Here is a 27,318-nt window from a genome sequence, read left to right as displayed (position 1 = left end):
CTGGGCTCCAGGCAAAACTGTCTGTGTGTGTGTTTTCTTAACTGTTCTGTTTTATTTATGTCTTCACCTGTGTATGTGTTTCTTCAGGCGTTATCAGCAGGGATGCAGAACCGCAGCCCAAAGCCCGGCCCAACAGCCCAGGACCAGGAGCTGGGCTACTTCTTGGAGACAGGCCTGCAGAGAGCCCACATCATCCACTTCAAGAACGGGTAAGAGAGGGAAGCAGGTGTAGTAGATAAGATAGAAAAGGCAGGAAACAGATAAGAGAATTTCCTGTTACTACAGAACCATAAAACTTTGTTGGGTAAACTTTGCTCTTAAAGTTTGAACCAATATCTTGTTGAGAAAAGGCGTCGCTGCCCAAACAGAACAACTTTTTGTGGGCACTTTCCACCCACTTTGCAGTGATCCTGGTACAAAGCTGCTGACAGCTGGCTAAAAGGAGAAACGTGTGAACACAGTTAAGTAACATATCCTGTGCAGATGAGAGTAGTTCCCACACTGTTGTTGTTTTACAACAGAACTGCAGCAGCTGATAATGAAAAGTGTACTGGACTGATATTATTTCCAGTGCTGGCTTGTTGTGTTTGTAATAAATCTGTGGATATGCCCTGTTCACTCATTAACCGCTGGTATTAGATATGAACTGTTACCTATGAACCTATTTTCGCATAAAGCAAGTAAGGAAATACCAACCATTAAAACATGTAAAATTGACCAGTGCAGCATGAAATTTACAAAATAAGAGATCGTAGAGACTAAAGTCCTGAGACATGAAGGTCAGACGGATGACTGCTGTGTCATCTTGAAAACAGTTAAAATTCTGACGTAAAAAAACACATGATACGCATCGGAATATTCCCACTGACTCGCATGCCGAAAGTTCAAAATTTGTCGGCCACGTTGTATGCACATCTGACCTGACTCTCACAAGTGTTTCTCCCTGTTTCCCGTGTGTTATACCCCAGAAACCTCACACATGGCGTGGGCCGGTTTCGGGAGATCCTTCGGGCCATTGAGACCAGAACCACCCAGAACTTGCGCATGGTGAGGGATTTGTTGGAAAATTGTCTTGTCCTTATAATTTGAAACACAAGTGCAGAAGGTTACAGGCCTTTATTGGGGTCAGGCTTTTCTTATTTCCCCTGTTAGAGATGCAGAATTGCATCTGTCAAAAGCCTTGTTTTGATTCCTTTAAAGGGACAATGAGGAGTTTCTATTCGGTTATAAAAAAGTCTTAATGTGGATGAATCTCCGCTACCCACACTTGTTAATGGGCCCATTTTCGATAAATATATCGTTCTGTCTCTATCGTTATTTTGTTATTATTAGTGGTGGTGGAAATGCTGGGCGAGCCGGCCAGCGTTTCTTTACTTTCGGTTTCGTGGCGAGTCATGAGAATAACGCCGCCGAATTGCCGTTTATGGTCGGAACTACGACGGTATGTGAACCTCTTTGAACCTCTGACTTTAATTATTGATGAATGAAAACATGAGTCCGTCTTGGGCTGGTCAAAGAATTTTACGGTGCGTGCGGAGGCTCATAAATGTAGTGTGAAAACGCTTCGCTTTTCCAAAACTCCTCGTTGTCCCTTTAAATATTATATTAATTTAAGCGTCTTCTGCTGCTTAGCAGTAAAGCAAAGGTGGCATGTTGTTCAGATTGTGGAATTATTCCTTTAAACATGGAGACATTTATCATGTCCACAAACTCATCGTTAGCAAGGGGGGATCGAACTTTAGTACGTGAGGACCAGAGACTTACAGTCTGTCCTGTGCTCAACCATTAATATAACTGTTTCTGAGTACCGGTATATTATAAGTAAAGTAAGCCTCAAGTTAACAGATTGCTCCTGTGTAAGTGCCAAAGTATATTTGCCAAATGTCTGTGTGTGTGTGTGTGCATGCAGACCATTGCCAGACAGCTTGCAGAGATCTTGCTCAGAGGAATGTGTGAACAGAGTTACTGGTCTCCTCTGGAAGACCCGCCTACAGTGTCACCATTGGACGATCCCACGCGGCAAGGACACACTCTCAGCAAGAACTACAGCCTAAGCCGACGCCCACGAGTGTACTCGGGGGAGAAGTAAGTGATAGTGTGTGTTTCGTTTGATACTAAACTCGGAGAATCGAGGAGAAATCGCCAACATGGTTCTAAAATTAAATCTGTTGCCAGTGTAAATTTTCACCATTGGCTGCGCTGATCTCCTCCTTATCACCTTTCTCTCCATTTTCCCCAACTTTCTTCATGCATCTCTCTCTCTCTGTCTCTCTCGCAGTCTGTTTTGCCCTCAGGAGAATACAGAAGAAGCTCTGCTGCTGCTGCTCATCAGTGAGTCCATGGTGAGGCACAAACACCCCGTGGAGAATATCTCACACTCCTCTTTAAAACGGAGGATCCAACACAACAAGGTTCACGCGGTTGCTTTTTCAGATACAAACTAATATCTCTCTTTTGTGTGTGTGTGTGTGTGTGTGTGTGTGTGTGTTTCAGGCGAACCGTGACGCTGTCCTGAGCAGAATCCCTGAACACAATAATGATCGGATCATCAGCCTACAGTCTGCCTCTGTGGTGTACGACCTGCTGACAATAGCTCTAGGCAGGAGGGGGCAGTACGAGATGCTGTCAGAGGTGAGTAATACCTCTGTAGGCTGCACAGTCACAGTCATAGTGATTGAAATGAGTTGAAGGCCCTACAAACTCTTAGTACACCCATATTTATTCTCCGCAGCACATCGGGGTCTTATAAAATCTAACTGGCTTCATAGTTGTGTTAAAAAAGGTTGAATCAAACATAGTAGAATGTGTAGATAATAAGAATGCTGATGATGATGATGATGATGTGTCCTATTTCCGATGTCTCCAGTGTTTGGAGCGAGCCATGAAGTTTGCCTTTGAGGAGTTCCACTTGTGGTACCAGCTCGCCTTGTCGCTCATGGCTGCTGGTAAATCGGCTCGTGCCGTCAAGGTGCTGAAGGAGTGCATTCGCCTGAAGCCTGACGACCCCACCATCCCACTGCTGGCTGTCAAACTGTGCATCGGACCCTTGCACTGGGTAAGAGCCATCCTGCAGACATAAACTCAAACATGATTATTTGCTTAAGCATCTTAAGTGTTTTTAAACGACTTTAGGAGAAGTTTCCTCAAGCTTCCCATCTGTGTTTGCCTTGGTAAATGACTCAGTTTTCTCTGGCAGTGTTTGCTTTCTGGAGAAATCTAATTTAACTGTCAAATCTCTCCACATTTTCCAGCTGGATGAGGGCGAGTGCTTTGGGAAGATGGTGATTGACATGGGGGAGAAAGCTGCTGAGTTCAGGGCCAAAGGTTATTTGGCCATCGGTCTGGTTTACAGCCTGAAAGCCACTGACGGTAAGTGTGGATTTTGTTTGGTGTATGTGTTATAGTGCATCGGTTCCTAGAAAGGATCTGAAAATGGGGACGCTTGAGTGTTTCTTATGTTGAAGGTTCATGTTTATTATAGGAAATCTGTATAATCAGCCAGCTTATTGTGAATGAGGACAGCGTGTACAGCAAGTCAAAGAGATATTGCATCTGCTTCCATCAGACAAAGCGTGTATCTGTTTTTGTTTATGGTTGAGATGTTACATCATGACTTCAGAGACTGTGGTCCAGAAAAATCCTGTTGTATCTCTCAAATCACTGGAAGGTATTCTTGTATAATGCAACCTGATTATGTTTTTCTGTCCCTGTCTGTGTTTCTCTTTAGCATCCTTGCGCAGCACACAGGAGGACTACCAGAGGAAAGCTTTGGGAGCCTTCCAGAGGTTGGGACTGAGCCATATTGCTCTCTGTTTTCAGTTTTACACCCACATTTCCCTCAGAATGATTTTTCACAGCACAGACTGCTATTTTCTTTTTTTCAATCTAACAAAAATGAGGGCTGCTTTAGAGGCACTACCACGACCGACCCTGTATTTGCCTGTACCTTTGCAATCTGTGCACAAATTGTATTACTTGGAGCACATTATTAAAGTTAATATATTCCACTGTAAATTATGTCTGTTAATAAGGTGAAAGTCTTAAAGGTCTTGGTATTACAGGCTTTACATTATGCTGCAGTCTGTCCTCATGCTTATTCATCTTATTAAAATGGTATTACAGCTGTTAATTGTGTCTAAATGTTTAAATGCCCTCTGGTTTGATTTCTTATGTTCTATTACTTTGTGCTCGTTTCTACCTTTTCCATTTTGCTGCTGCAGCGGCCCACTTCCCCCACAGGGATCTTTAAAGTTTCATCTAATCTTATTTAATTTTTTATTCAGCATGTCTGAACACACAATCTCTTTCTCTGTCTCTCTGCAGAGCTCAGAGTCTCTCTCCTACTGACCACCTAGCAGCCTTCTACTTGGCGTTGCAGCTCGCTGTATCCAGACAGGTAACAAGATGTGTAGTGATAACAGGATGATATGGACGTTTTAGAGGTGACTTTTCCATTTCAGAGAAAACGTCCAGGGACACAAGGGGAATTATAAATCTGTCATTTTACTTTTTTTATCCCAACTGTAAAGCTGTAGTCTGTATTTGTGTGTGTGTGTGTAGATCCCAGAGGCACTAGGCTATGTTCGACAGGCGTTGCAGCTTCAAGGCGATGACGTCCACTCCCTTCATCTGCTGGCCCTGCTGCTCTCAGCTCAGAAACACTACCACGACGGCCTCAACATCATCGAGATGGCCCTGTCCGAGTACCCAGAGAACTTCAAGTAGCTGTCCCACACTGCCACAATATTTCACGTGAAGCCTACGCTCTGTGTTTATTTACTCCTGTTTCCTGCTGCGTCCTGCAGTCTGCTGTATACCAAGGTGAAGCTGGAGTCCATGTGCAGAGGACCGGAGGAAGCTCTGCTCACCTGTAAACACATGCTGCAAATCTGGAAGAGCTTTTACAACCTTACTAACCCCAGGTACACACACACACACACACACACACACGCACACACGCACACACACACACACACACACACACACAGTTTTAAGTTCCTAGCTGCTACTAACATTAAAACTCAAGAAAAGTTTCATAAGTAAACTCTTGTGTAATGTGTAAAACAGTTAATTAAATCCACAACAATAAACTTTGTAAACAGGAAGTTATTATAACATTTCAGTGGGTCAAACAGTTCATTATAACTATAAATGAAAAATATATATATTTGGGAATGTAGATATAACGTTCTTATATTAATGTATTATATTATAATATATATTGATAATTCTGGGATACATGGAAAAACACATTTCAGAGTTGGAAGTATGAATGCAGGTCAGAATGAAAAGTATCTGATGATACAAACTGAGCTGATGTTACTGACTAGTTTAGTCTAACGGTGTAAACATAAGGTGCCAGCTAAATTATATAATATAACATATTTTATAATGGCACTTTTACACTTTGTTTGAAATAAGTTCACAAATGAGTAAGCTAATATTAGCTTTGTCAGTTAGCTGAGCCAGCAACACAATAGTTAAACCTGACATTTACTAAATTGTGTAAATATTACATAACCACTAATCTCTACAGAAGAACCAGTTTGTGTGGTGCTGCCAGTTTTTATTTAGTTTGTTTAGTGTAAATCTCCACTGTGTATATGTATAATATGTAATATTATGTAATATATTGCACTAGTTTGAACTTAAATGTAGTTGTTTCCTGTTTGACCATGTTGTAGCTTAAACTTAGAGTATTCTTAACGGAGAGTCACTGAGAAAACAAAAGCAGAGCTGGAAACTAAACGGCCGTGTTGCGTGTTAGTTTTGAACACAATGTTTGCTTAGCAACTCTGGCATTACAAAACCACCGGAGCTCAGGTGTTTATTTTGTCTGTCGCCATGTGTATCTGTGCCCATGTGTACATAAACGTGTGTTTGTGGCAGTGATTCTGGGCGTGGCAGCAGCCTGTTGGACAGAGCCATCGCAGACCGACGACAGCTCAACGCCATGACGCTGCCTGACTTCAGTGACCCTGAGACTGGTAGGCACACACACACACACACTCGCCCATGCACAAGGTTGTCTCCTCCTCAGGGAGCATCAGCACGTCCCCAGTGGAATGAGTCCAGTCGTGCTCGGCGTGTCTCAGTAAACAAAGATTCTCACACACACGATTAATTTTCTCTTATCTAATGGTGGCGACCTTTCCAGCCATTGTCAAGGATTATTTACTTAAGAAAAGAAAATCGAGAGTGAGATGCAGCCTCCTCTCTCTGTTCTTAATCCATTTTAATTCATAGCTTCAGGCATCACAGAAAAACATCTGTAGAAAATGATCCTCCACTCTTTGATTTTTGCTATAATATTATTTTGGTAACAGTATTTCTTTTATTCCTCTTTTTCTGTTTCTGTTGTGTTTAATATGTTGTTGTTTTATACATATATATTATGATTTGTAAACACCATATGCAGACTCTACACTGGTTCCATACTGTTTTTGTCCTTCCTTTACTCCTTGATTGATTTCCCTTCTGCTGTTTTGTTTCCTTTGTTTTAGCCTCACGTTCTTCCTCTTCTCACTCTGGTTCTGAACCCGTCTCACCAATTTCCCCATCCACTATTTCCAACATCTCGTCCCCATTGTCGTCCCCTTGCTCTTCTGTCTTCATCCTCCAACCTCCTCCTCTCCCACCACCCAGGAAACCCTACTCCTCCCCCCCGTCTCTTCCTCCTCATACCCCTCCTCTTTCTCCTGCATCCACCAAGACCAGGAGTCAGTCCTTTTGCAGCCACGTCACTCGCAACCGACTCTCCTCCAGCTGTAATCTGCCTTCATTTCCACTCGCTCCGTAGCATGGTGTGTGGCGAGACCTGAGACAATATAGAGTTTTTTGGGATCTTGGCTCATTGGTTCATTTGCACATTTAGTGATGATGAGTGCATCCCCCCTGTGTGTTTTTGCTCTGCTGCTCCGTACTAAGCAGGACGATGATTCAGAAAGTCATTATAGCTGATGCAGGTTGTTTTATGGTCGGATGTATTGGAGCTGATCATTAGAAGCATCTTCAGTAAACGTAGGTCCGTGTCAAGGCAGGAGGAAGGTTGTATTCCCTGGAGTCAAGGTGCTGCTGGTGGAGTAGTGACAGCGTGTTGGTGATGGAAACCTTTGTCCCTGGATAACATGGAGGAGAAGTGACACTGCACTACTACACTAGCAAGGAAGCATCATTTCCTGTGCAGTCTTTTCTTTTTACACACTCTCCCCTTGTGTGCCACCTCCGCTTCCTGTAGAAACAGTGAGAGTTACCAAACCAGGCCCTCAGTCTCAGTTCACAGAGTTCACATGTAAATGAATCAAAGTAAAGTCTTGGTTTGCTTATTTGCTCTTATAGACCTATATAGATACCATATATACATGGTATAGAATACATATTTGGAAATAGATGGAGAGCAAATATCACATCCATGGCTGCAAAACCGGTAACACAACTGTAACCGGTTTCACAGCCTCCGTCTACATCGGGAACCAAGCAGATACTCGTGTGTGATCGCTACACACACACACACACCGACCCCGATCGTGTCCTACGAGTCTAAGTATCAGGAGCTGAACACGTGACTTTGATGCTCATGTCTGAGCCGCAGGTTTTTAAAAGGACGAGACTGTCGATATGCTGTCATTTTGTTCTTGTGGTAATGCACCGTGTTAATTAATTGTTAATGTGTTGGGTTGTCCGTCAGTACTTTGCATCCTTCCCGTCATGTCTGTGGCTCAGCCCTCAGTCCATTAAGACATAAATCTTTAAATATACAAATATAGTTTCATGTTTGTAGCTTTTAGCTTTTAGCTTTTAACATAACCAAAGCAGCACAATTTGTTTGGGATTTTTCTTTTTCCGTAGTGGAGTCGGTGCACCTCAGAAGTGGTTTTTGGAGGAACAGGATAAATCAGACACGAAACACTTCTCAGTGTAATATTTGTTAGTCAGATCAGATCTTTGGTAGTTGTGGTCTTTTAATAAAAGTTGCTGTTAATAAGAAAAATCTAGAAATGTAGAGCATCACCAGACTCATTTCTCAGGCCTCAGACAAATCACTTGTTGTGGCCAGTGCACATTTTAACTATCAGACTTGTAGCCATGTATCATAGAGATGCATTTTAATACCCAAGTGTTGCCAGTTCTCAGTTTCATCTCATGTTGTTGCCACTTTCTCAGCATGGAGCACAAGAGGACTAATGCACTAGGGGAGATTCTCATTAGCTCGGTCATTTTCCTCATCAGTAAACTAGTGAGATGATCAACGAGCCGATGGCCCAAACACCTCGCTGAGAGTGTAGATGAGGTGAATCCCAGAGTCACCAGGTTATGTAAACCTCACCAGCATGTCCAACGAGTTCCACGCTGAAGCGACTAATCCTGGACTGCTGGCTGTGTGAGCTCTCAGACCTGCTAAGCATGTTGATTTGGACGTATATACTCTTGCTTTGGGTGTGGATCGGAGTGCAGTTGATGTGGTTGCTTAGCGTTTTTTTGTCTCAGCTCAACTCGCTCACTTGAAACACACCACGCAGTCTCAGTAGCTGCAGCAGATGGGATGTAGAGATCAGTTGTTTGCTTTTTTTTTTTTTTGGTATCACAAAATCATTTTCCACAGATCACAGCTCTTCATATCTATCTGCTGTTTGTCTTTTTGCTACTATTTTGCATCTTCCTCCTCTTTCTTTGTTTGCGTGAGGATTTCTGTTTTCAGCCAACATTAATTTGTTTTGTCCCGGTTCCAACCTTATGTTGCCTTTCTCTTGTTGCCATCTCCTCCACTAATGGTGTTGGTACTGGAAAATAATAATTGTTATTAGCCAAGTTATTTAGCTACATAAAACCAGAGTCCATGACATGAATTTCCCCAGTTACATTATTTTAAATTGTTGTACTTACTAAACCCTTAAATTAATTGATTACAGGAGTGAAAATTACAGACAACAGCAGAGAGTATTGAACAGATTCAGTTGGTGTCTGAGTCTTTTATTGTGAAGAATGAGTTTGAAGAGTGAAAATCTACTTTCTCCTCTCTACGTTCTTCCTCTGTGGAGCCGACGTTCTTTCTCTCTTGATGATTTGGTTATTTCTTCTCTCTCTTCCAATCATTAACAGTCGTCTCTGTTTTTTTCCCCATCCCTCCGTTTTTTCAAGGCGGCCTTCAGGACGCTAACACTCTTGGTTTTTCCTCCATGTTTTCTGTTTGTAAGTAGCCATCTAACCTCCATCTAAACTTCCTTTCTCCATCCATCCATTGCTCTGTCCATCCTTTTGGTCCTCGTTGACTCGCCATCTGCCCAACGGGGTTCAGATATATGTACGATGCCTGTGTGAAGGAAACCTGTACATATATCCTTCGCTTACCTTGATATCTTGCGACGACTTCCAGGGAGTTGTACAGATTGTTATCACGGTGTTGGTAAAGTGCATTAAAGGAATACAGTGACTTCAGGAGATCTCCACAAAACAACAAGGAGCACACGTGTTCTTTGTCAGATTAAAGTGATGTGAATGATGTGTAGAGCTGGAAATCCTTTGGCTCAGCTCAACACATGAAAAAGTGCTTGGTGCGTGAGTTCGGAAAAGCAGATGAAAGATGCGATTCTTGTTTTTCCAGAATGGAGAAAGCAAACTCTGACAGAGCGACAGTAGAAAGTACAACAAGACGCAGCTTCTTTTCATCTGTGAATGTGGTTGTATGTGACAAATAGTGTTACCAAAGCTTCCGCTGATGTGAGACAGAGGTCACTAATGGTGTCAGTTGTTTGCAGGGATTCTATCAAAGATCTCTAAAATATTTTGGATTGATCCGTAACAAGCTGCTGTGAAAAGTTTGTTTGAGGGAATCAAAGGAAGAAACCGTCCAGAGGAAAAAAAAATCTATGAGACGTCCTACTTTTATATTGCGTGAGGAAATATATGGATTTAGCTGTCGACATTTTTTTAATGTAGATTAAGTTGGATTTATTTTTGTGCCTTACCATGGAAACACACATGCGCAGCCTCTGGTGCACTGACTGCTTGTATCTTCCCCTGTGACTCAGTGTATTCCTTTAATTCACTGAGCTGCTTTAGTTTATGTGTTGCCGTGCAAGTTGTGAACATTTAAGCCACAAACCACCTCAGGGAGCTTCCTCAGTAATCTTTTAGAAATACCTCTAAAACAAAAAAATGTCCAACTGCCGCAAGATTTCGTTAATGCAGTCGATGGATCGACTTAAATATTAAGGGCATGAATGGCTTAAGTGAAAGTAATCCAGAGTAAAATATAGAGCAGCAGCACTTCTCCAGCTGTTTTGACTGAATCATCACAGACTGAATAGCACTGTTGTCTTTCACAGTCAGGATCCTGCACCATACTGTATGTGTCAGGTGTCAGCGTCACTCAGCATAACAACAGTTTTCAGTAAAGCGAATAGAGGGGAGTTGTGTATGAGGCAGACAAATGGAGAGTTTAAGCTTTAAGGTGTCAGTTTTCATCAGAATAAGTTTGATTAAAGGATCAACACACGACGTCGTCCTGTTTCAGCATAAATCTCTAAATGTGCTGTACTTGGCTGGGCTGCTGCATGCCTGCATCTAACACACTGCTTTTTACAGTCTGCTCTTCAAATCAGGATGCTCAACTTCAGTGTGTTTGTGTTGTGTGAGATAGAGACATCCTCTGGTCATTTCCCCAGATCGAAAACACACTTGTCCTCTCCTCGTACACACACGTGCACACACACACACACACACACACACACACACACACACACACTCTTTTTATTCTTATCACACTCATCTTGTATACATGGGTCATTTCTCTTCCTCAACACTAACTCACAGTCGTATCAGTGTAGTGAATGGAGAACAGAGACAGATCATGGGAGACGAGAATATGAGACAGGGGCAGGAAATCTTTCTCTTATCAAATTAAAGATTTTATTCCTTCTTGTTAATTTAGTCCATACACAGGATAGAAAAGACAATGTTTATCTTATCTAATCGCTTTAGGCTGCAATTGATGGAGCAGTTCAGTCAAACAGAATAAGGCTGATTTATGTCAATTATGTCAAGTCAAGTAATTCTAAACTAATCGCATGACGACTCCAGTATCTACAAATATTACAACAACTTAAACAAGAGGAAATCTAATGAAGTAATATGTTTTCTTATGTTAAAACAGCAAATACATTTCTACAAACTGATCAAAATTACATACAGAAAAGATTGTAGTGGATTAAATCATCATCGTTGACTCTACACTGATCAGCTGTAACATTAAAAGAGGTAACAGCTTTTAAGGTTGTGGCTGGTTGGAGTACATCTTTTTTAATTGTTTATTCTGAATCATAAGTAATTTTAGTCTACACTTACTTATACTGATTTGTACTTTTGCTAATTTTTCTGAGCTTCCTGGGAAAATACACAGATCAGACTCAGTCATTGTTTTAACACTGTGGCTGATGGGTGTATATTTTCCTGCAGGAACAGAATTCAGTCTATCTACTGTTCAGTCTGTGATGTCAGCCTGGATCAACATTTTAAAATGTCAAAATGTGTTCATGAATATATTTTTAAAAAATTAACAACCGTAGAGACACTCAAAATCTTTTTTTCCTGTGTAGCCAGCACTCAACCCCTACAGCGGCTTCTGAAATGTCCCACCTCTCTCTTTTAACCACCAACCATCATATTAGAAAATCTGGCTCATCATCGCTCTGACACACAATCTCTGACAGAAGCACCACATCTACCACACCACAACAGTGGCTGCTTCTGTGCTGTTCTGTTGGTTCCTACAGACGACATCCAGGTATACGAAATGACTTGAAGGATAAAAAAAAAAAAACATGTGGGAAAACATTCTGGGAGTTTGATGCCGCCAGAAATCCTGTCCTGCTTTCACAGCTCTGCAGCGTGCATCTGCAGTCCGACGCGACACCATTTTGCATCCCTGTAATCACCTGATGTAGAGACAAAATGCCACAGACGTGTGTGTCAGTTACTAATCAGCAGAGTGGAGAGTGATGCGGTGTTTATGCATGGTCGTGCAGAAATTAATTCATTTAAACCTGGTTAATCCCGGGCTAAACACTGTGTGTTGCAGCGTGTGGAATGGAGTGGCCTGGCTTTAGTGCAGGACCAGGAAACTGTGTGCCACTGTGGGCTCAGAGTCTCCAGCTTTCGTGCTGCAACCAAACACCCCAGATAAAAAAAGGGCACTGGATTCCTCCGAGTGGGGATTTCCACAACTTTTCCCCCCGCTGAAGTTGTGGAAATCAGTGAAATCTGCTGTCGTGGTTTGGTTGACTTTCCACGCTGCACCGTGGCACATGGCTGCCTAACGCTGCTGTAGTGATGAAGCGTGTTAAAGAGACGACTTACTTGCATTGGCTGACATCATATTCTGTCGCTCCAGGTTCTGTGCACGCTACCTCCATAGCGGCCAGTCGCGTGGAGCAGGCTCTGTCCGAGGTGGCCTCCTCCCTGCAGAGCAGCGCCCCCAAACACGGACCCCTCCACCCCTGGATGACTCTGGCTCAGATCTGGCTGCACGCAGGTATGAACACAAACACTCAGGGTGAAGGTAAAAAAAAAAGAAAAAACGGAAACGCACACTGAGCTGTGGTTTTGCTCAAGCATCCTTTAAGCAGAAATTACAAGGAGAAGCAGAGGAGATAAGATCATGATTGTGGTTTCTATCTGATCAGAGCCATGTTAAACAAACACTGTTGCTAAAGTTAACATTCAGTAGGCGGCTGGGTTAACGTGCTCTAAAAGAAGAGTTTGAACATCCCATAGTCACTGTGTCTCCAAGCTGTGAACCTTCATCTCACTGTGGTTGTCATTAAAAGGTTATATTACTTTAAGTATGAAAGTAAAAGACATGCAGACACACACATCAAAGTCGCACCTGTTACATCCTGTGTGTGAAACCGTCTCCGTTACAACATCCAGCTAGTAGCAGTGTAGACAAACAGAGCATGAGCTTGCAGGTTTGTATTCAACAGCAGTGCAGTTGCAACCAGATACAGTTTCCCCCGGAGTCGACTGGAGCCCTGAGTCTCATCTCTGCCTGAGCAGCAGACACTAACGTAAGCAGAGTATACATAAACAGATGTGGGCAGCACACACACGCACACACACACACACATGCATACTGTAGAGCTTGTTTGTGCTCCTGTTTATCTCTCCAGCTGCTTCCTGTCTGAGGTGGTCATTTCCAGCCTGGCGACACAGCTAATATAATCATCCAATGGCAGCGCAGACGGGCAGACAGTTCAAACTAATTTCCTCTGTCTGCTTCATTCTCCGTTCGGATCATTCAGTCTTCGTCACAGCAATACACTCAATGCGTTAGATGACCTTGATACGAAAAATGTTTTTTTCTCATTGATGCTATTCAAGGTTGAAAAATGGAGCCGTGTTTTTCCCGCCGCTCTGCCTCTCCCTCTTATTTTCTCCGTCCTTCCTTTTTTCCCATTTTAAACTTGTTCATCACCGTGGATCATTTTTTTCCTTTCTGTTCATGGCTCTTAATCTGTTTCACCTCCACTCAAGGCCTGCAAACGTCTAGACTGCTGTTAAATATTTAATTGTGCGACTGCAGCTCAGTTTGAGGGCTTTAAATGTGACTCGTATTGGGCCAACATGCCGCACCACATCAGTCTTTATGGGATATGTAGTCGTAACGTTGTGAGGCAGGCTGTCAGTTTCTCCTCTGTGACTGTATCGAGTTAACTGTAGATTTGACACAGACAGATGCACCGTGTGATGGATGAAGAGGACGTCTTGCTGCACTGGTTTACTCTGCAGTCTCCCTGTGTGTCTGTGTCTGTCTGTGTCTCCTCTCGTAGCCGAGGTGTACATCAGCATGTCCAAACCTGCAGAGGCCACGGCCTGCACGCAGGAAGCATCCAACCTCTTCCCCACATCCCACAACGTGCTGTACATGAGGGGGCAGATCGCCGAGCTGAGGGGCAACATAGACGAGGCCAAACGCTGGTACGAAGAGGCTCTGTCCATCAACCCCACACACGTCAAGACCATGCAGAGACTGGTAATGCGCCAAACACACACTTGAACTGCCGGTTCTCCTTCTGCTCTGTCCTTGTGCTTGTTCTCTGGAGAGCAGAACAAATCTTGTCCTGTCTCCTGCTGCGTGTGCGTGTGCGTGTGTGTGTGTGTGTGTGTGTGTGTGTGTGTGTGTGTGTGTGTGTGATTAATTAGTTGCTTACTTTGAAAGTGCAGTGGGGGCAGCCTGATTAGACCTCCTCTGAGACAGAACAGCGTCTCCCTCTTCCTTCCTGTCCTCTCTCACCTCACCTGTTCCTCTTTACCTATGATACATATCACATTATCACATTTAAGGTTAATGTACGCTGCTTTGTAGAATGATATTACACCATAACACTATTACAATATGTATGTATGTTCAGCTATAGGGCTACATGAGCCTGCATCACAGGTTCATATGAGCCACATCTGGAGTGCTTGTACTAATTTTCATAATCAGACAATTTACAGCAAATAAAAGGAACAAAAAAAAACAAAAACAAGAATGTACTGTATCTATTACATGCTCAGCCTCTCGAGGATCTCATAAACATTTACAGTGGGCGTTTAGGAGGAGGAGGTCAATTAGCCTCTTGATGTTCTTCCTCCATTATTTTCCTTTTTCCTGTGTCCTCTTTTTTTTTTTTTAATTTTGTCTTTGCGTGTCCTCTGCTCCTCAGGGTCTGATTCTCCACCAGCTGCAGCGCTACAGTCTGTCTGAAAAAGTCCTGAGGGACGCAGTGCAGGTCAACAGGTATGTGTGTGTGTGTGTCTGCTGTAGGCGACCTTCTGGAATAATTGAGGGTGGTTTGTCCAGGTCAGAATAAAAGTGGTGTCCCTGATATGGGAAAAAAAAAAATTTCTGGTTCTTTAGTTATTTAGGGGTTACGTCTATGTAATGTCAGCAAAAGAGACAAAAACAATGTGCACACACTTACAAATGTAATATAAATTATACACTAAATCAGTTCTCTTTCTTTTCTTTCTTTTTCTTCTTCCTCTTCCTCCTCCTCAGTACGGCTCATGATGTGTGGAACAGTCTGGGCGAGGTGTTGCAGGCTCAGGGAAACGCTGCAGCTGCTACTGAGTGTTTCCTTACGGCGCTGGAGCTGGAGGCCAGCAGCCCCATCCTGCCCTTCACCATCATACCCAGAGCACTATGAGACACACACACTGACACACACGGTTATAGTCTCACTACTGTAGCACAGTGGCACAAATGATGGACCTTCAAGCTGCACACGCCCCTTTCACACAGCATGCCTGCATGCAACTTGCACACACCTGCACAAGGTTTACTGCCATACTCTCAGACACACACACACACACACACACACACACACACACACACACACACACACACACACACACACAGCATAGAAATGCAAATAGTACATATAAACATCCATACTTGCTTCCCATCCTGCCCTCCCTCCCTTCCCAACATGCCTTGCTGTGGCTGTGGCCCTTGACTATGGGCGTGTGTGTGTGTGTGTGTGTGAGTGCATTAGTCCGTGTGCTGATACACTGCTTGTTTTTGTTGATCTGCACTTTTTTGTGTGCCTGTTTGTGTCCGTGCATGTACACCCATATCTGTGTATGTGTGCCAACATGATGCCTGTGCATATTTGTGTCTGGTTGTGTGTGATTTGTAGTATGCTGTGTGTGTTTGTTGTTTTGTCCTGTTCCAAGATGTAAATAAGATTTTAATTGGAGTCATTACCCCGCCGGCATCAATAGCATTCAGAAGCCTAAGAGTTTACATTTTGTTTACATGTTGTTATGTACCAAAATTCACACACAGACATGCACACAAGCACGCACACACATGCACGTTTCATTTTCCTTCCATGCACTGAGGGTAAATCTAGAAAACTGTACAAAAATGGATTATGGGCAGGTTTTTAGAAATGTTTCCTTTGTAAGCCAAATATTACTGATAATCTCCTTCACTCAAACACACACACACACACACACACACACACACACACACACACACACACACACACACACACACACTCACTTCTGTTCACTTGTTGCTGTTCATATGGAGAGAGCGGTCTCTCTGTTACTGGCTCGAGGCAGCCAGATCTCTGAGAATCTACTGGAGCATAGACAGACATGATCAAGAGATCACTGAAGAATCAATCAGTCAATCAGTCGAGTCTAAATGCCAAAACACCGGCTGCATTTACACACAAATGAGAAATCAGATTTCAACAGCAAATGTTCAGGCTGGAGTTTTAAATGGAAGCTAATGCCATGTGAAGCCTTTATATGTCCAGGTGACCAAACTTTCATTCTATGATTTTACAGATTTTCCTATTTCGTACAGTATTGCTCAGTTGAAACTCATTGAAATTAAAGGAATAGACGCACATTTTGCTTTCTTGCCAATAATAAGATGAAAGGATCGATTCTAACTGATCAAATGTGATCAACAATAGTTGGCTTAGTTTAACATAATGACTGAGAAAACCGTGGTAATTGAGCTTTAGAGATGCTAGAACGTCTCTGTCTGCACGCCGTCAGCTCAGCTAAGCTAAATTCAGTTGCTAATGTTAGCATCACACACAAGAGTCTTGTCTTCTAACTTGGCAAAGGGGTCAAATAAAACAGTTTTTAATTGTTTAACTATTGCTGTAAAACAAATGCCATTTCCATTTTTTTTTTAACATGTGTGATGAGTTTGGGAAAACTCGTTAGCATCTTGTTAGCAGCTAGCCATATAAAGAAAAGTGCCACCCACAACAGACATTTGATAATGTTTTTGATCACCCGGTCAGGTTCTTATATACTGAAGCTCCTGTCTAACATTTATTATTTTGACAATTTGTAATTATGAACAAGATAAATCTAGTACACAAACTAAAAGAGATTTTCCATTGTGTGTAAATGCAGCCACAGTGATTGTGTTGTCTTTAGTTTGTACCCAGTCATGTTAAATAAAACCAGATGAAAATTGTTTTTTTGTTTTTGTTTTTTCATTTGATTTTTGATTATATTTACAGAGAGTTATTGTTGTATATTTGACTGTTCCAAGTGTAATATTATTGTCATTATTTTAGAAAGTAAATTATAATTCTATTTTCTGGAGAGTGATGTTACTGAGACGCTGTCGGAGGAGTGAGAGGAGCAACTGATTCAGTTTGTCAGTGAGTCTGTTGTACTGTACATGAATGACTGAAATTAGGACAGTAATAATGACTAAGATAATAAAAGTGATTAAAAACAACCGTGGGTTACTTTTCCTTATTTCTTGTTGTATGTGGGTTTCTGTGTGTGTGTGTGTGGTATCCACTCTGGCTGTGACCTTGGGGCCAGCAGTATGTGTTACTTTCTCAGGTGTACATCTGTCAGGGGATAGGTGTGCGCGCCTTTGTGTGTCTTTTATCAGAGGATTACAGCGCTGACAGGCTTCAGTCTGGGGTGTCAGGGAGCCACAGCTGAGTCTGGTGAACACACACACACACCACCACCACAGAGGTCCCTGTTGGACTATCACTATCCTAACAGTCTGTTCACGAGGTCACTTGTTCCATGTGGTAAAAAAAAAAAAAAGAAGTACATGTGAATTCATTTTGTAATGATGACAGTCAGACCAGAGACACATGTCGATATGACTGATCACTGACTGATGGAGTCAGACCACCGTGGTTTTTTGCCTCTCCCTGCACTGTTTCATTATTACAGTACCTATCATGTTTTATGTGTATTCTTTTAAATTGTGCAAAATAAAGAAAAAATAACTAGGTAAAGCTTGATAATATATGATTTCACTGAACTTATGATAAGATCCATGATGTTTCTCAGTGTAAGAAAGTGCCATCCTGAGAGTTAACGTCACATCTATTACCTCACTATGTGGAGGTAGCATCCACAGGGCCGAGAGTATACTGATGCTCTGCTGTAGCATTGCTCTGGTCTGTTTGTATCATGTGCATGGTATTCAGTATATTATGTATTGTTGCTGTTTTGGTACTTCACTCACAAATAGAGACCGGTGCCGGCCCAGTTCCTGGTTGTAGGACAAACGCACCATTTTCAGCAACAAACATGGTGCTAACCAGCAGGTAATAAATACACCGTCTCCATCTGCCATTGATTCAATATTTTTTATTCTCCTAAGGTCACAGAGGTCAATCACAACCACACAAACCTCTGCAGTATTCATTTCTACTTTAAAGATGACTGATGACTTATAGCTGTGTAAATATGCATGTGTTGCTCTCTTTGGTAGTTTTATTCCCTAAACTGGGAATGGGTTTCGAAAATACAGCAATTCTCCTTATGAAGTTTGGTGAATGAACAGAGACTTTGGTCTTGAAAGGCAAACAAAGAGAGATGTTATAACTCCCCACTCCATCCCCCTGGCTATCAGGTGAGAAGCTGAAATATTGATGTGGGTGAAGCCAGGTGTAGGGATTGTGTGTCTGTACATCTGTGTGCGTGTGGAAATATACGTAGTGTGCACATTTGTGGGCAAACAACTGTGTGTGAAATGGATTGAAGGCGAATGTGAGAGAGGGGAAATCTTCTGGATTGGAAACCCCGTTAAGTGGCAGCTCAATAATAACCAAGCAGAGAGCAGTGAGATGTATTAATACACTTCAGACAGTTACGTAACTCTCGCTACTGTGTGTGTGTGTGTGTGTGTGTGTTACATGGATAAATCCAACACTTCCTACACTTCTCCATCCCTCTATTCCTCGGTCTTCCCTTTCTCCGCCTGTCTGCTTCTCATCAACGCCACAAATCTTTCATAGGCTACTCCTTTTATATTATATTTATATCTCTCTGATAAATAAGCAGAGTTCAGCCTTCATTGTGTTTGTTAAACCTCCCGACTTTAAAAACATCAGCTTTTGAATCTTAGGACAGAGGGAGGTATCGCAGGAGGGGAGATTTAACGGGTTTTTAAGATGCGCTGTAAAACCTGCTCTCGTTCTCCTTTCATCCCTCGCTCTCCTCCTCTCCCTCAAGTCCTGGGATTCTATTATTGTCTTTCAACCTCTTCATCTCTTCCCCCACTTGTCTCCTTCTCTTGCTCTCTCCTCAAACTCCCACGGTTTTCTGCTCCCTCTTTCGCTTCCACCCATCCCGTACCTTAGCTCTGTTGCCTAGCAACGCCTCATCTGCAGACGTTCTCGATGATCTGGAGAAGTCCTTCTGACGCCCCTCTACACTCACACTTGTAACGTTACATTACATACGTCTTGAGAACACAAACCTTTGATACAAACATCTCTGTATCTGTTATCTGGTGCTTTTGTGTCATCAACTGATGAGAGCAACAATATTTGTTCAGCATCCCATCCCTGACCCTGAACTAATTTCTCCCATTTCCCATCCTTCACATAACGTCGCTGCAGTTGCTATGCAAATTCTCAAACTGTGTCTGATTCTCTGCTCATCCGACTGAACGAGGGATGTAGGTGCTGATCAGTGTTGAAGTGTCTCTGCTGAGGACATGAAGGAGACATAAAGACCTGAGACTGCGTGTTAGTTCATGGTATTTTATTGGAAAAACAAAATGTAAAGACTAGCATGTACAACTTGGAATGCAGATCAACTGAACTGAACAGAACAGTTGGACTGGGCCGGGCCTTGCCGCACCCACACACGCACACACACACACACACACACACACACACTTACACGCAAACTCACACACAAACACAAGATAGAAATGCCGCAAAGCACCGACCCTGCCCCCACTAAACTGAAATTAACCCCCTCGTAGATGGACACGCATGCAACATTTGAGGAAACAAACTGTTCCTGAGCAGGAAAAACCACATGATTCACTTCTGATTCTACTTTCATTGAGTGTTTACATGCACCATAATTAAACGATGATTAGGAATAATCCGTTAATGCTAACAATGTGTTTACATGCTCTTCAATTATCTGTTTTCTGAAAAAAACTTGTGTACATGAAAATGTGACAAGCTTTCATACGTTAAGTGGGAAAGAGTTGTGTTGATGGAGTTTCTGTGATGCTGAATGGTGCGGCGATGGTTTGTAAAGTTGTGTAGTAGGTATTGAGTATGAGGGTGGTCGTGAGCCCGTGGCCCCAGAAGAAAGCGCGGTGTTTCCCACCGTACCTGTAGATAGGCCAGTGGCTGTAGCTCTGTACAGAGCCACTCTGTCACCTCCGCCCTGCTCCAGCGCCCCGACACTCACTCACACAGTTTCTACACCACCGGAAGCACGACGATGTAGTAACAGAACAAAATAAACCGGATTAAAGCTGTACACACATGCACTGGGAAAATGGATTATTGTGCAAACAGCTAGGTGTGTGAAACCGTTTTCTCATAAACCGATAACTGCCCATAATCCGATGACAGTTACCGGTTTATGATGTTTACACAACCACTTCAATAATCAGAAAACTCCAGTTTTCCGATCATGATCGTTTTATTAGTGTGCATGTAAACACTCATTGTTTGTAAATATCTGCTCAGGATGTTGTAATTGCCTCAAATGTTGCTCTCGTATATCATCACTTTTAAAGCCCACCCAACCTCTCCGAATCCTAGGACACACCCACTGCCCGAGGGGCTCAAATCTACGCCCCACCCAGACTTCACCCTCAAAAAAGGTAAACACACAAAGGATAAAAGCGAGTATCCCGACATGCCAGAAACAAATAATCTAAAATGAGTTCTTATTTATTCCATTTTAATATTTTTCTTAAAAATATCTCTGTCATAACTGACTGAAGTAAACTGCAAAGGTGCCGCTGGTTCACTCACTCCCATCCATCTGTCAACTAACACATCCTCCTCCTCCTCTTCCTCTCAGTGGGTCCCAGGCCGACCTGGGGCCCAACAACAGCCGTCTGCCACTGGGCTCTCAACAGTAACCCTTCTAAAGCTGCATGCATGAAGAACAGAAAAGAAAAAGAAAAACAGGAAGTTATAGAAGAAAGGCGATTGGCCAGCCCAAATAATTATCATGACATCAGGCAGATGGATCCAGAAAGCAGAGGAGCAGTGGCCAAACCAGCCGGCTGCAGAGAGGCTGCTTGGCTAACGAGTTGAGATCTGATTGGGCAGCTCAGTGCTGAAGGGGCGGGGAATACAAGCCAGTACATGCAGTATCATTTAGATTTTTCTTTTTGTCTTTTACCTTTTTTGAGCTTGTTTATATGGACAGATTTTCAGTTTTCCAACATTCAGTTTAAGTTGTCTATACAGAACAGTATGAATAAATGTAGATTTTTGCAGTAAGAGGTAAGTGAAACATTTGACTGATTCTTTGCCTTCAGTGGGAGCCCTGTTCATTTGGCGGTCATCATCTGAACAAATTCTGTGGGGGGAAAAACAAAAGACCCATCAGGAACAGCCTAACTTCCTTAACACAATTAAAAACTGTCACGGGTAACACTGAAATACACACACACACAGCTCCTGTGTTATCATTAGTGTTTGTCACCTTGTGTGACTTGACTCCATTATTACAATATTATTAATACTAACGGTGGAACAAGATGTGTGCATGCATAGCTGTGTGTTCTCTATGTAAACAAACTATTAGTGTCTTCAACGTTGCATGTAAAGACTGTGATCTGCTGTACCTTCATAGTTGACTTGTCCGTCCCCATCGATGTCGGCTTCTCTTATCATTTCGTCTACTTCTTCGTCTGTCAGCTTCTCACCCAGGTTAGTCATCACATGACGCAGCTCTGCTGCACTGATGTAACCGTTGCCGTCCTGGCCAAGAGACAGACAAGTGATCAGTTAAACACACACACACACACACACACGGCTGTCATTTATCAATATTCATTGGGCAAAGTAATCTTCTACTCGAGTGCCAGAACATCTGAACATCTGAACATCTAACTTTTATTCTGTTGTGTGGAACTCATAATGAGAAAACCACAGAACATCTAAGAAACTGCTGCTTTATCATTACACCTTCAAAAAACACACAAACACACATTCAGGCCTACCTTATCAAAGACCCTGAACGCCTCCCTGATCTCCTCCTCGCTGTCGGTGTCTTTCATCTTTCTGGCCATCATTGTGAGGAACTCTGGGAAGTCGATGGTCCCATTGCCTTGAAGAGAGGGCCAGATTGATGTTACACTCATCATCATCGATAAACCGAGTGAAGCCCAACGACTAAACCCTTCCCCGTGTTCAGGAGACGTTGCCTACCATCTGCGTCCACCTCGTTGATCATGTCCTGGAGCTCAGCTTCAGTGGGGTTTTGACCCAGTGACCTCATGACGGTGCCCAGCTCCTTGGTGGTGATGGTGCCATCGCCGTCCTTGTCGAACAAGGAGAAGGCCTCCTTGAACTCTGCACAAGAAGCAAACACAGAGGGTGGACAAACATTAACAACAGCACACGTGGAAGCAGTTGTGGGAAAATCTGCATTTAATGCTCCAGATGGTCAAACTGTAAAACTTGATATTGTTGCTTACCAGCGATTTGTTCTTCTGTTAGTTGGTCAGCCTTAAAAAACAAAAACACAAAGACTTGATTAAAACAAGCAACTGTCGGTTTTGACGAGCGTCTGACCCAAGAAGCACTTGAGATGAGAAGAACATTTTTAACTAAACACATAATGACGCAACAATGTGGCACTTGTTTATTTTTTAGACTATGAGACCAACTGTCACATCAGCTCAGAGTGAAGTCGTCTCCACTAGGAACCGGCACCACATACCGCTCCTAGAACAATGCCAATGTTTTTGGACGTGGTCGAGCTGAACATGAACAACAGTTTGTTGCCATACGATACTAAACAGTCCAGCGGGCCTATTCATTTTTAATGCACATCTGTGAACAACCTTTATATCGTCAAAGTGGATGTCTGTGAGGTCGGCCACGAGCTTCACTGCTTTTGGTTCTGGTTTTTTTGCATCTCTGCCTCCGGCTCCTCTTCCCCCTCCGTCCAACCTTAACCCACTTCCTCCCTTGCGCTGCTTCAGGTCCACAGCTCTTCCTCCTCCTCCTGCGCCGCCGCCCTTAGTTTGGCCTGATTTGAAGGTGAGGCCATCGAGCGCACCCCGCACCATCACCAAGCCTTCGGCCAGGCACTCGGCCCGTTTGCTGTTCTGGACTCCCTGTTTCTTGACCTCGGCCAGCTCGGCCTTGGCTCTCTGCAGGCAGCTCCTCAGATCCTGCATCTCTCGAACCAGGCCGTCCATGCGGCTGGACGAGGTGTCCATCAGCATCTGGAGGAAGGCTCTGTAGTTCCTCTCCTGCTGCTGGATCAGCTCCTTGTAGTAGTGCTGTTGCTCGTCCAACAGGTCGTAGACCGTGGACAGGCTGACCGGCTCGTCCTCTGGTGGGTAAAGAGCCACTTTCTTAGGCAGCATGATGAGGGACGGGTGGTAAGAAAGGCAGGAGTGATGTCTCAGCATGGGAGGAACGACTGGATGAAAAAACTGTTGGCCGGACATCTGTCAGCGGGTACTGACGGGTAAAACAGATCGAATGAGACACAGGTCAACTGTAGGTCTTGCCATCATGCTGAACAGTCACATGGTACACACGGTATGGATGAGGAAAAAAACTCAATTTGAGTATGAATTTGGAGGCTTTTTAGTCCCAGACAGGCACCGGTAGATGGTTGGATGAGTTGGATAATTACAGGACTTGTCTTTCACAGCCTTCCAGAGTGAAACAGATGCTGGATGGATGACGTGGTGTTTCCACAGTCCTCCTGAAGTGGCAAAGGTCAGCAGATGTGTACGAACCCAGAGACGACGCCTCCCTCTTCGGTGAAGCAGGATGAAGAGCTGATGGACGAATAATCGGTCCTGGTTCCATGTATGTCCTTCTGTCTATCGCTGAATAAATCTGTCTGCGTACCTGTCCATCTTTCTTACCGTCCTTGCGTCTTGCAGGACTGTGAGTGCACTCGCCCAGACGCTGCCCTTCCCTCGTTCCACCCGACTCCAACTGGGCGAGACTTTGGAGAACATCACTCCCTGTGCCTCCAGGTCAGTCTGAGTGTGTGTGTGTGTGTGTGTGTGTGTGAGAGCCGAGCCATGACAGCCAGAGGCTCGGCTGTCTGTCCATCTCTACGACAGATGTAGGAGAAAGACGGGTGCACGGATGAAGTGTCCACCTCCTGCAGAAGCACAACAAATGAAGGGCCTTCAACAGTGTGTGTGTGTGTGTGTGTGTGTGTGTGTGTGTGTGGCCAGGAGGCCAGACCAGAGGAGGTCATCCAAACCTCGTCGGGACAGTTGATTTGAGGTGTGTGAGAGTAACAGAGTCCAGACCAGGGGGAGGTCACAGGAGTTGTGTGTGTGCGCCTACATGCGTGTGTTAGTGTGTGGCCTGTCATCTGACTGCTACAGTTGCAGCTCCTAGGGAGGATCAGTTGGCTGGACATCTGACCTCCTCGATGGCATCGCCGGCCACACCAAACGGACCCCGCTGCAGGGCCCCTATCCGCACTGTTACCATGGTTTCTCTGAGTGACAACGGATTGTGAAATGTAATATTTCAACTTAAAGGCATTAGTACCGCCAAGTACCAATGGTGAGGCTTCCAGTTTGGATAATGACCTGTGTGCATGTCAGTCATGGGCTCTGGTGATACTAAAGCTTGTAACCTATCTAATATCCAGGCCAGATTCCTGCCTGGCAATACAGACAACACATGTTGCCATTGGGCGCCAACTTTCACAGGACCTCAAGTTTTATTAAAATGTAATCACACAAACAGATTAATCACTGACTAAATGTAAAGGTAGTTTTTATAAGAAAATGTCTAAAGAAAAATAACTATGACTATGAGCACACAAGACACAACAATGCCCATTTTGTTCCCTGTGTATTATTGCTTCAAGCCGGCTGATGAACACATCAGGTTCACACCCCAACACCAGTAAGCTGACTCACATGACAAGTCCTGCTTTAAAAAAAAAAAATCCCACAAATGTAAAAGAACCGTGAGAACTGCGACAGTGATGCAACGCGCCTCTTTGGACTTCCTGTAACATCATTTGCCAACCCTGTAGCTAGAGCAAACACAAAACAACCACACAATTTTGGCAACTAATCCAACAGGTAGTGGCAGAAATGTACACTACAGAGCCTGGGAGGGGCCAGAATATCTCAAAGTGTTAATGCAAAACAAAAAGACAACATGCTCCTTTCAGCAATTGTTGTGAAATCTACTCAGACTACTTACAACTAGACTAATTAACGGACCTAGGTGCAATTGATTTCAAATACCAGCAAAACAATCTTATATTCACTAGGTGTGTCAAGTGCACGTGTCAAACTATCTTATGATGTACAAGTGAAGATTCCACAGTACAATGCCTGTGATGTTACAAACATCTTTAAAAAACAATCTTAAGAAACTGGCAAACAGGAAAATACATGAAATCCAAAGCGTCCTACTCCAGGTCGTCAATAGATGTATTGAAAAATAAAATAAAACAAAGTAAAGTGACTGAATCTTGAGGAAACAGTGACCTGCTGTTTTTTTTTTCTTTAGATTATAACACATTGGACAGAGGCCGTAGGAAAATGTGTGAGTCAAGCCATGCATGTGAGGAGGATGTATCACTGGATATGAGCAAGAACTGACAAACTGCATGGCTGATTAGGTTCATTGAAGTAGAGAGCTTCGTCTGCATCATCAACGAGCCAAGAGCCTGTGATATGTTCAGCAAATTGCATCTGTCAAACAAGGTTTGTGTCCATTTAAGACTTGCTACCCGTGTGTACTCCTTTTTCCACATAACAAAAGCACTGCAAGTTTGTAAATGTATGCAACTGCCTTTGCGAATTTTAGCTGGTGTACAATGCTGCCATGAGTATTTCATGGACACAGCATAAGAGGCTGACAGAAACCAGTTGTCACATTTGTACGGACCACTCTCCACCAAAAATAAAACATTAGTTGTACAGTCATAAGTGTTGTGTGCTTGTTTGAGACAGGCAAATACGTTATCTTCTCGCTTGCAGTGCTGAGATGAATTTCTTATTCAATTTTCATGAAAACAGGTCAACTGTCCGCATGTTCAGACGTAGCTAACCCGTATCTCCACATGTCATGTCAAAGTGGCCATAAACAGGTGTTTTACAACATTGTGTGACCCAATTGTACCAGCCAGCCGATGTTAACACTTCTTGCAGTAGTTGCAGATTGAAGGCCACTTCTCTGTTCATTACATAATTATCCGCTCTAAGTAAAAAATGCCAGCCCGTAAAGATGCTATCAGAAGGAAGTCAATATTTTACAGATGTAGTGGCAGTAACAAGAGGTGTGCCTCTGTCCGTAGCGACTCCGTGGCTGTTAACGTTATCTGTTGGAAATCTAAATTATCACACATTTCGGTATCGACACCGGCATCGAAAATGTAGCGTTAAGCCTCTCTACGCCAACATTTCAGCGGAGACACAGCAGACTACTGACTACTCTCCTGCAGACATCATGTGTAGCTGCCTGATGATGATACAGTTTTGTCCATGACCGGAAAATCGCTCAGTGAGGGGTGTAACGTTAGCACCGATGCTAACACTAGCAGCCAACCGACAACTTAAATTTTGCTTCAACAAAAACCAACAAACCCACCGACAGAGACTTTTTTAAAAACAAAGAAACACCGGTCTAACATTCACTCAACTCACCACAATTTCCGCTGGTACATTTTCACAAGCAAAAGGTTAATTCAGTACTCACCATGTCTGTTTGAGTGAGAGACGTCGGAGTGCTAACGCTACAGAGAGAGGAAATGGACGGCTGCCACTGAACGAGGCTGCTGCTGGAGGAGGAGGCGGAGGAGGAGCAGCAGGAGGAGGAGCAGGAGGAGGAGGCAGGCCGGACGGAGCACCGCTTCAACTGTCGCTGCTGTATCCCTCCGCGCGGTGGAGAAACCAGAGCGATAGAAACCTGCTCAAGTCGGTGAGGCGCGCTACAGACGTGCACGCGCACACGCACCACCAGTGGACATGTGTGTTTTACACAGTGACGTAACTTATTCAATTTGAGAAAAGTTTTGGGAAAAAGTAAGTAAAGTAGTGACTGTTTAGATAGAGAGGAGAAGGTTAGATCCAAAATGACTGACGTGCATTCAGTGGCACTTTTAAGCTGTAAAGGGCAATGGATGCATGCATTATCACCCCGTCTGATTCCCTCAGCAAAAAGTAGCCTAAATGTTTTTTTACTCTGGCTTTATAATTTTTGCAATGATAAACTCGATGCAAAAGTTTATGGTCACATACATGCTTTTCTCAGCACAATAATCATCATCAATGAATACCAGTTTAATGGTTTTTGAAGCCTATATAATATAAAAACTACA

The 27,318-nt window shown here is 43.4% G+C and overlaps 2 protein-coding genes across 4 annotated transcripts in view; one reads left to right on the top strand and one right to left on the bottom strand.

The window, feature by feature from the left end:
• Nucleotides 1–17,238, top strand: part of ttc7b (tetratricopeptide repeat domain 7B) — a 29,806-nt gene extending 12,568 nt beyond the window's left edge. Inside the window, exons 6-22 of one of the 3 annotated variants that reach the window (XM_085768548.1) lie at nt 88–209; nt 969–1,047; nt 1,910–2,085; nt 2,279–2,342; nt 2,494–2,631; nt 2,867–3,055; nt 3,252–3,369; nt 3,728–3,785; nt 4,324–4,396; nt 4,561–4,721; nt 4,806–4,922; nt 5,890–5,987; nt 6,504–6,767; nt 12,389–12,529; nt 13,827–14,029; nt 14,706–14,779; nt 15,041–17,238. In XM_085768548.1, the coding sequence (XP_085624674.1) occupies nt 88–209; nt 969–1,047; nt 1,910–2,085; nt 2,279–2,342; nt 2,494–2,631; nt 2,867–3,055; nt 3,252–3,369; nt 3,728–3,785; nt 4,324–4,396; nt 4,561–4,721; nt 4,806–4,922; nt 5,890–5,987; nt 6,504–6,767; nt 12,389–12,529; nt 13,827–14,029; nt 14,706–14,779; nt 15,041–15,188 (2,223 nt within the window). In that variant the 3' untranslated portion in view covers nt 15,189–17,238. Of the gene's footprint in view, nt 1–87; nt 210–968; nt 1,048–1,909; nt 2,086–2,278; nt 2,343–2,493; nt 2,632–2,866; nt 3,056–3,251; nt 3,370–3,727; nt 3,786–4,323; nt 4,397–4,560; nt 4,722–4,805; nt 4,923–5,889; nt 5,988–6,503; nt 6,768–9,138; nt 9,190–12,388; nt 12,530–13,826; nt 14,030–14,705; nt 14,780–15,040 lie in introns of all 3 variants that reach the window. The other 2 variants (XM_085768549.1, XM_085768550.1) reach the window with 2 other exon arrangements.
• Nucleotides 17,239–20,718: 3,480 nt separating this feature from the next.
• Nucleotides 20,719–26,764, bottom strand: LOC146963966 (calmodulin-1). The gene is made up of 6 exons (XM_085768507.1): nt 26,697–26,764; nt 22,466–22,496; nt 22,197–22,340; nt 21,989–22,095; nt 21,611–21,746; nt 20,719–21,342 (listed from the first exon to the last, which is right to left on the bottom strand). The coding sequence occupies exons 1-6, from the start codon at nt 26,697–26,699 to the stop codon at nt 21,314–21,316; spliced, it is 450 nt and encodes a 149-aa protein (XP_085624633.1). The 5' UTR covers nt 26,700–26,764; the 3' UTR covers nt 20,719–21,313.
• Nucleotides 26,765–27,318: the final 554 nt, after the last annotated feature.

This window comes from Trachurus japonicus, chromosome 22 (genome assembly GCF_045865225.1).
Source record: "Trachurus japonicus isolate A0001 chromosome 22, Traja_1.0".
Classification (NCBI taxonomy): domain Eukaryota; kingdom Metazoa; phylum Chordata; class Actinopteri; order Carangiformes; family Carangidae; genus Trachurus; species Trachurus japonicus.
The sequence above is the reverse complement of the archived record's forward strand: the minus strand, read 5'-3'. Positions and strand labels throughout refer to the sequence as shown.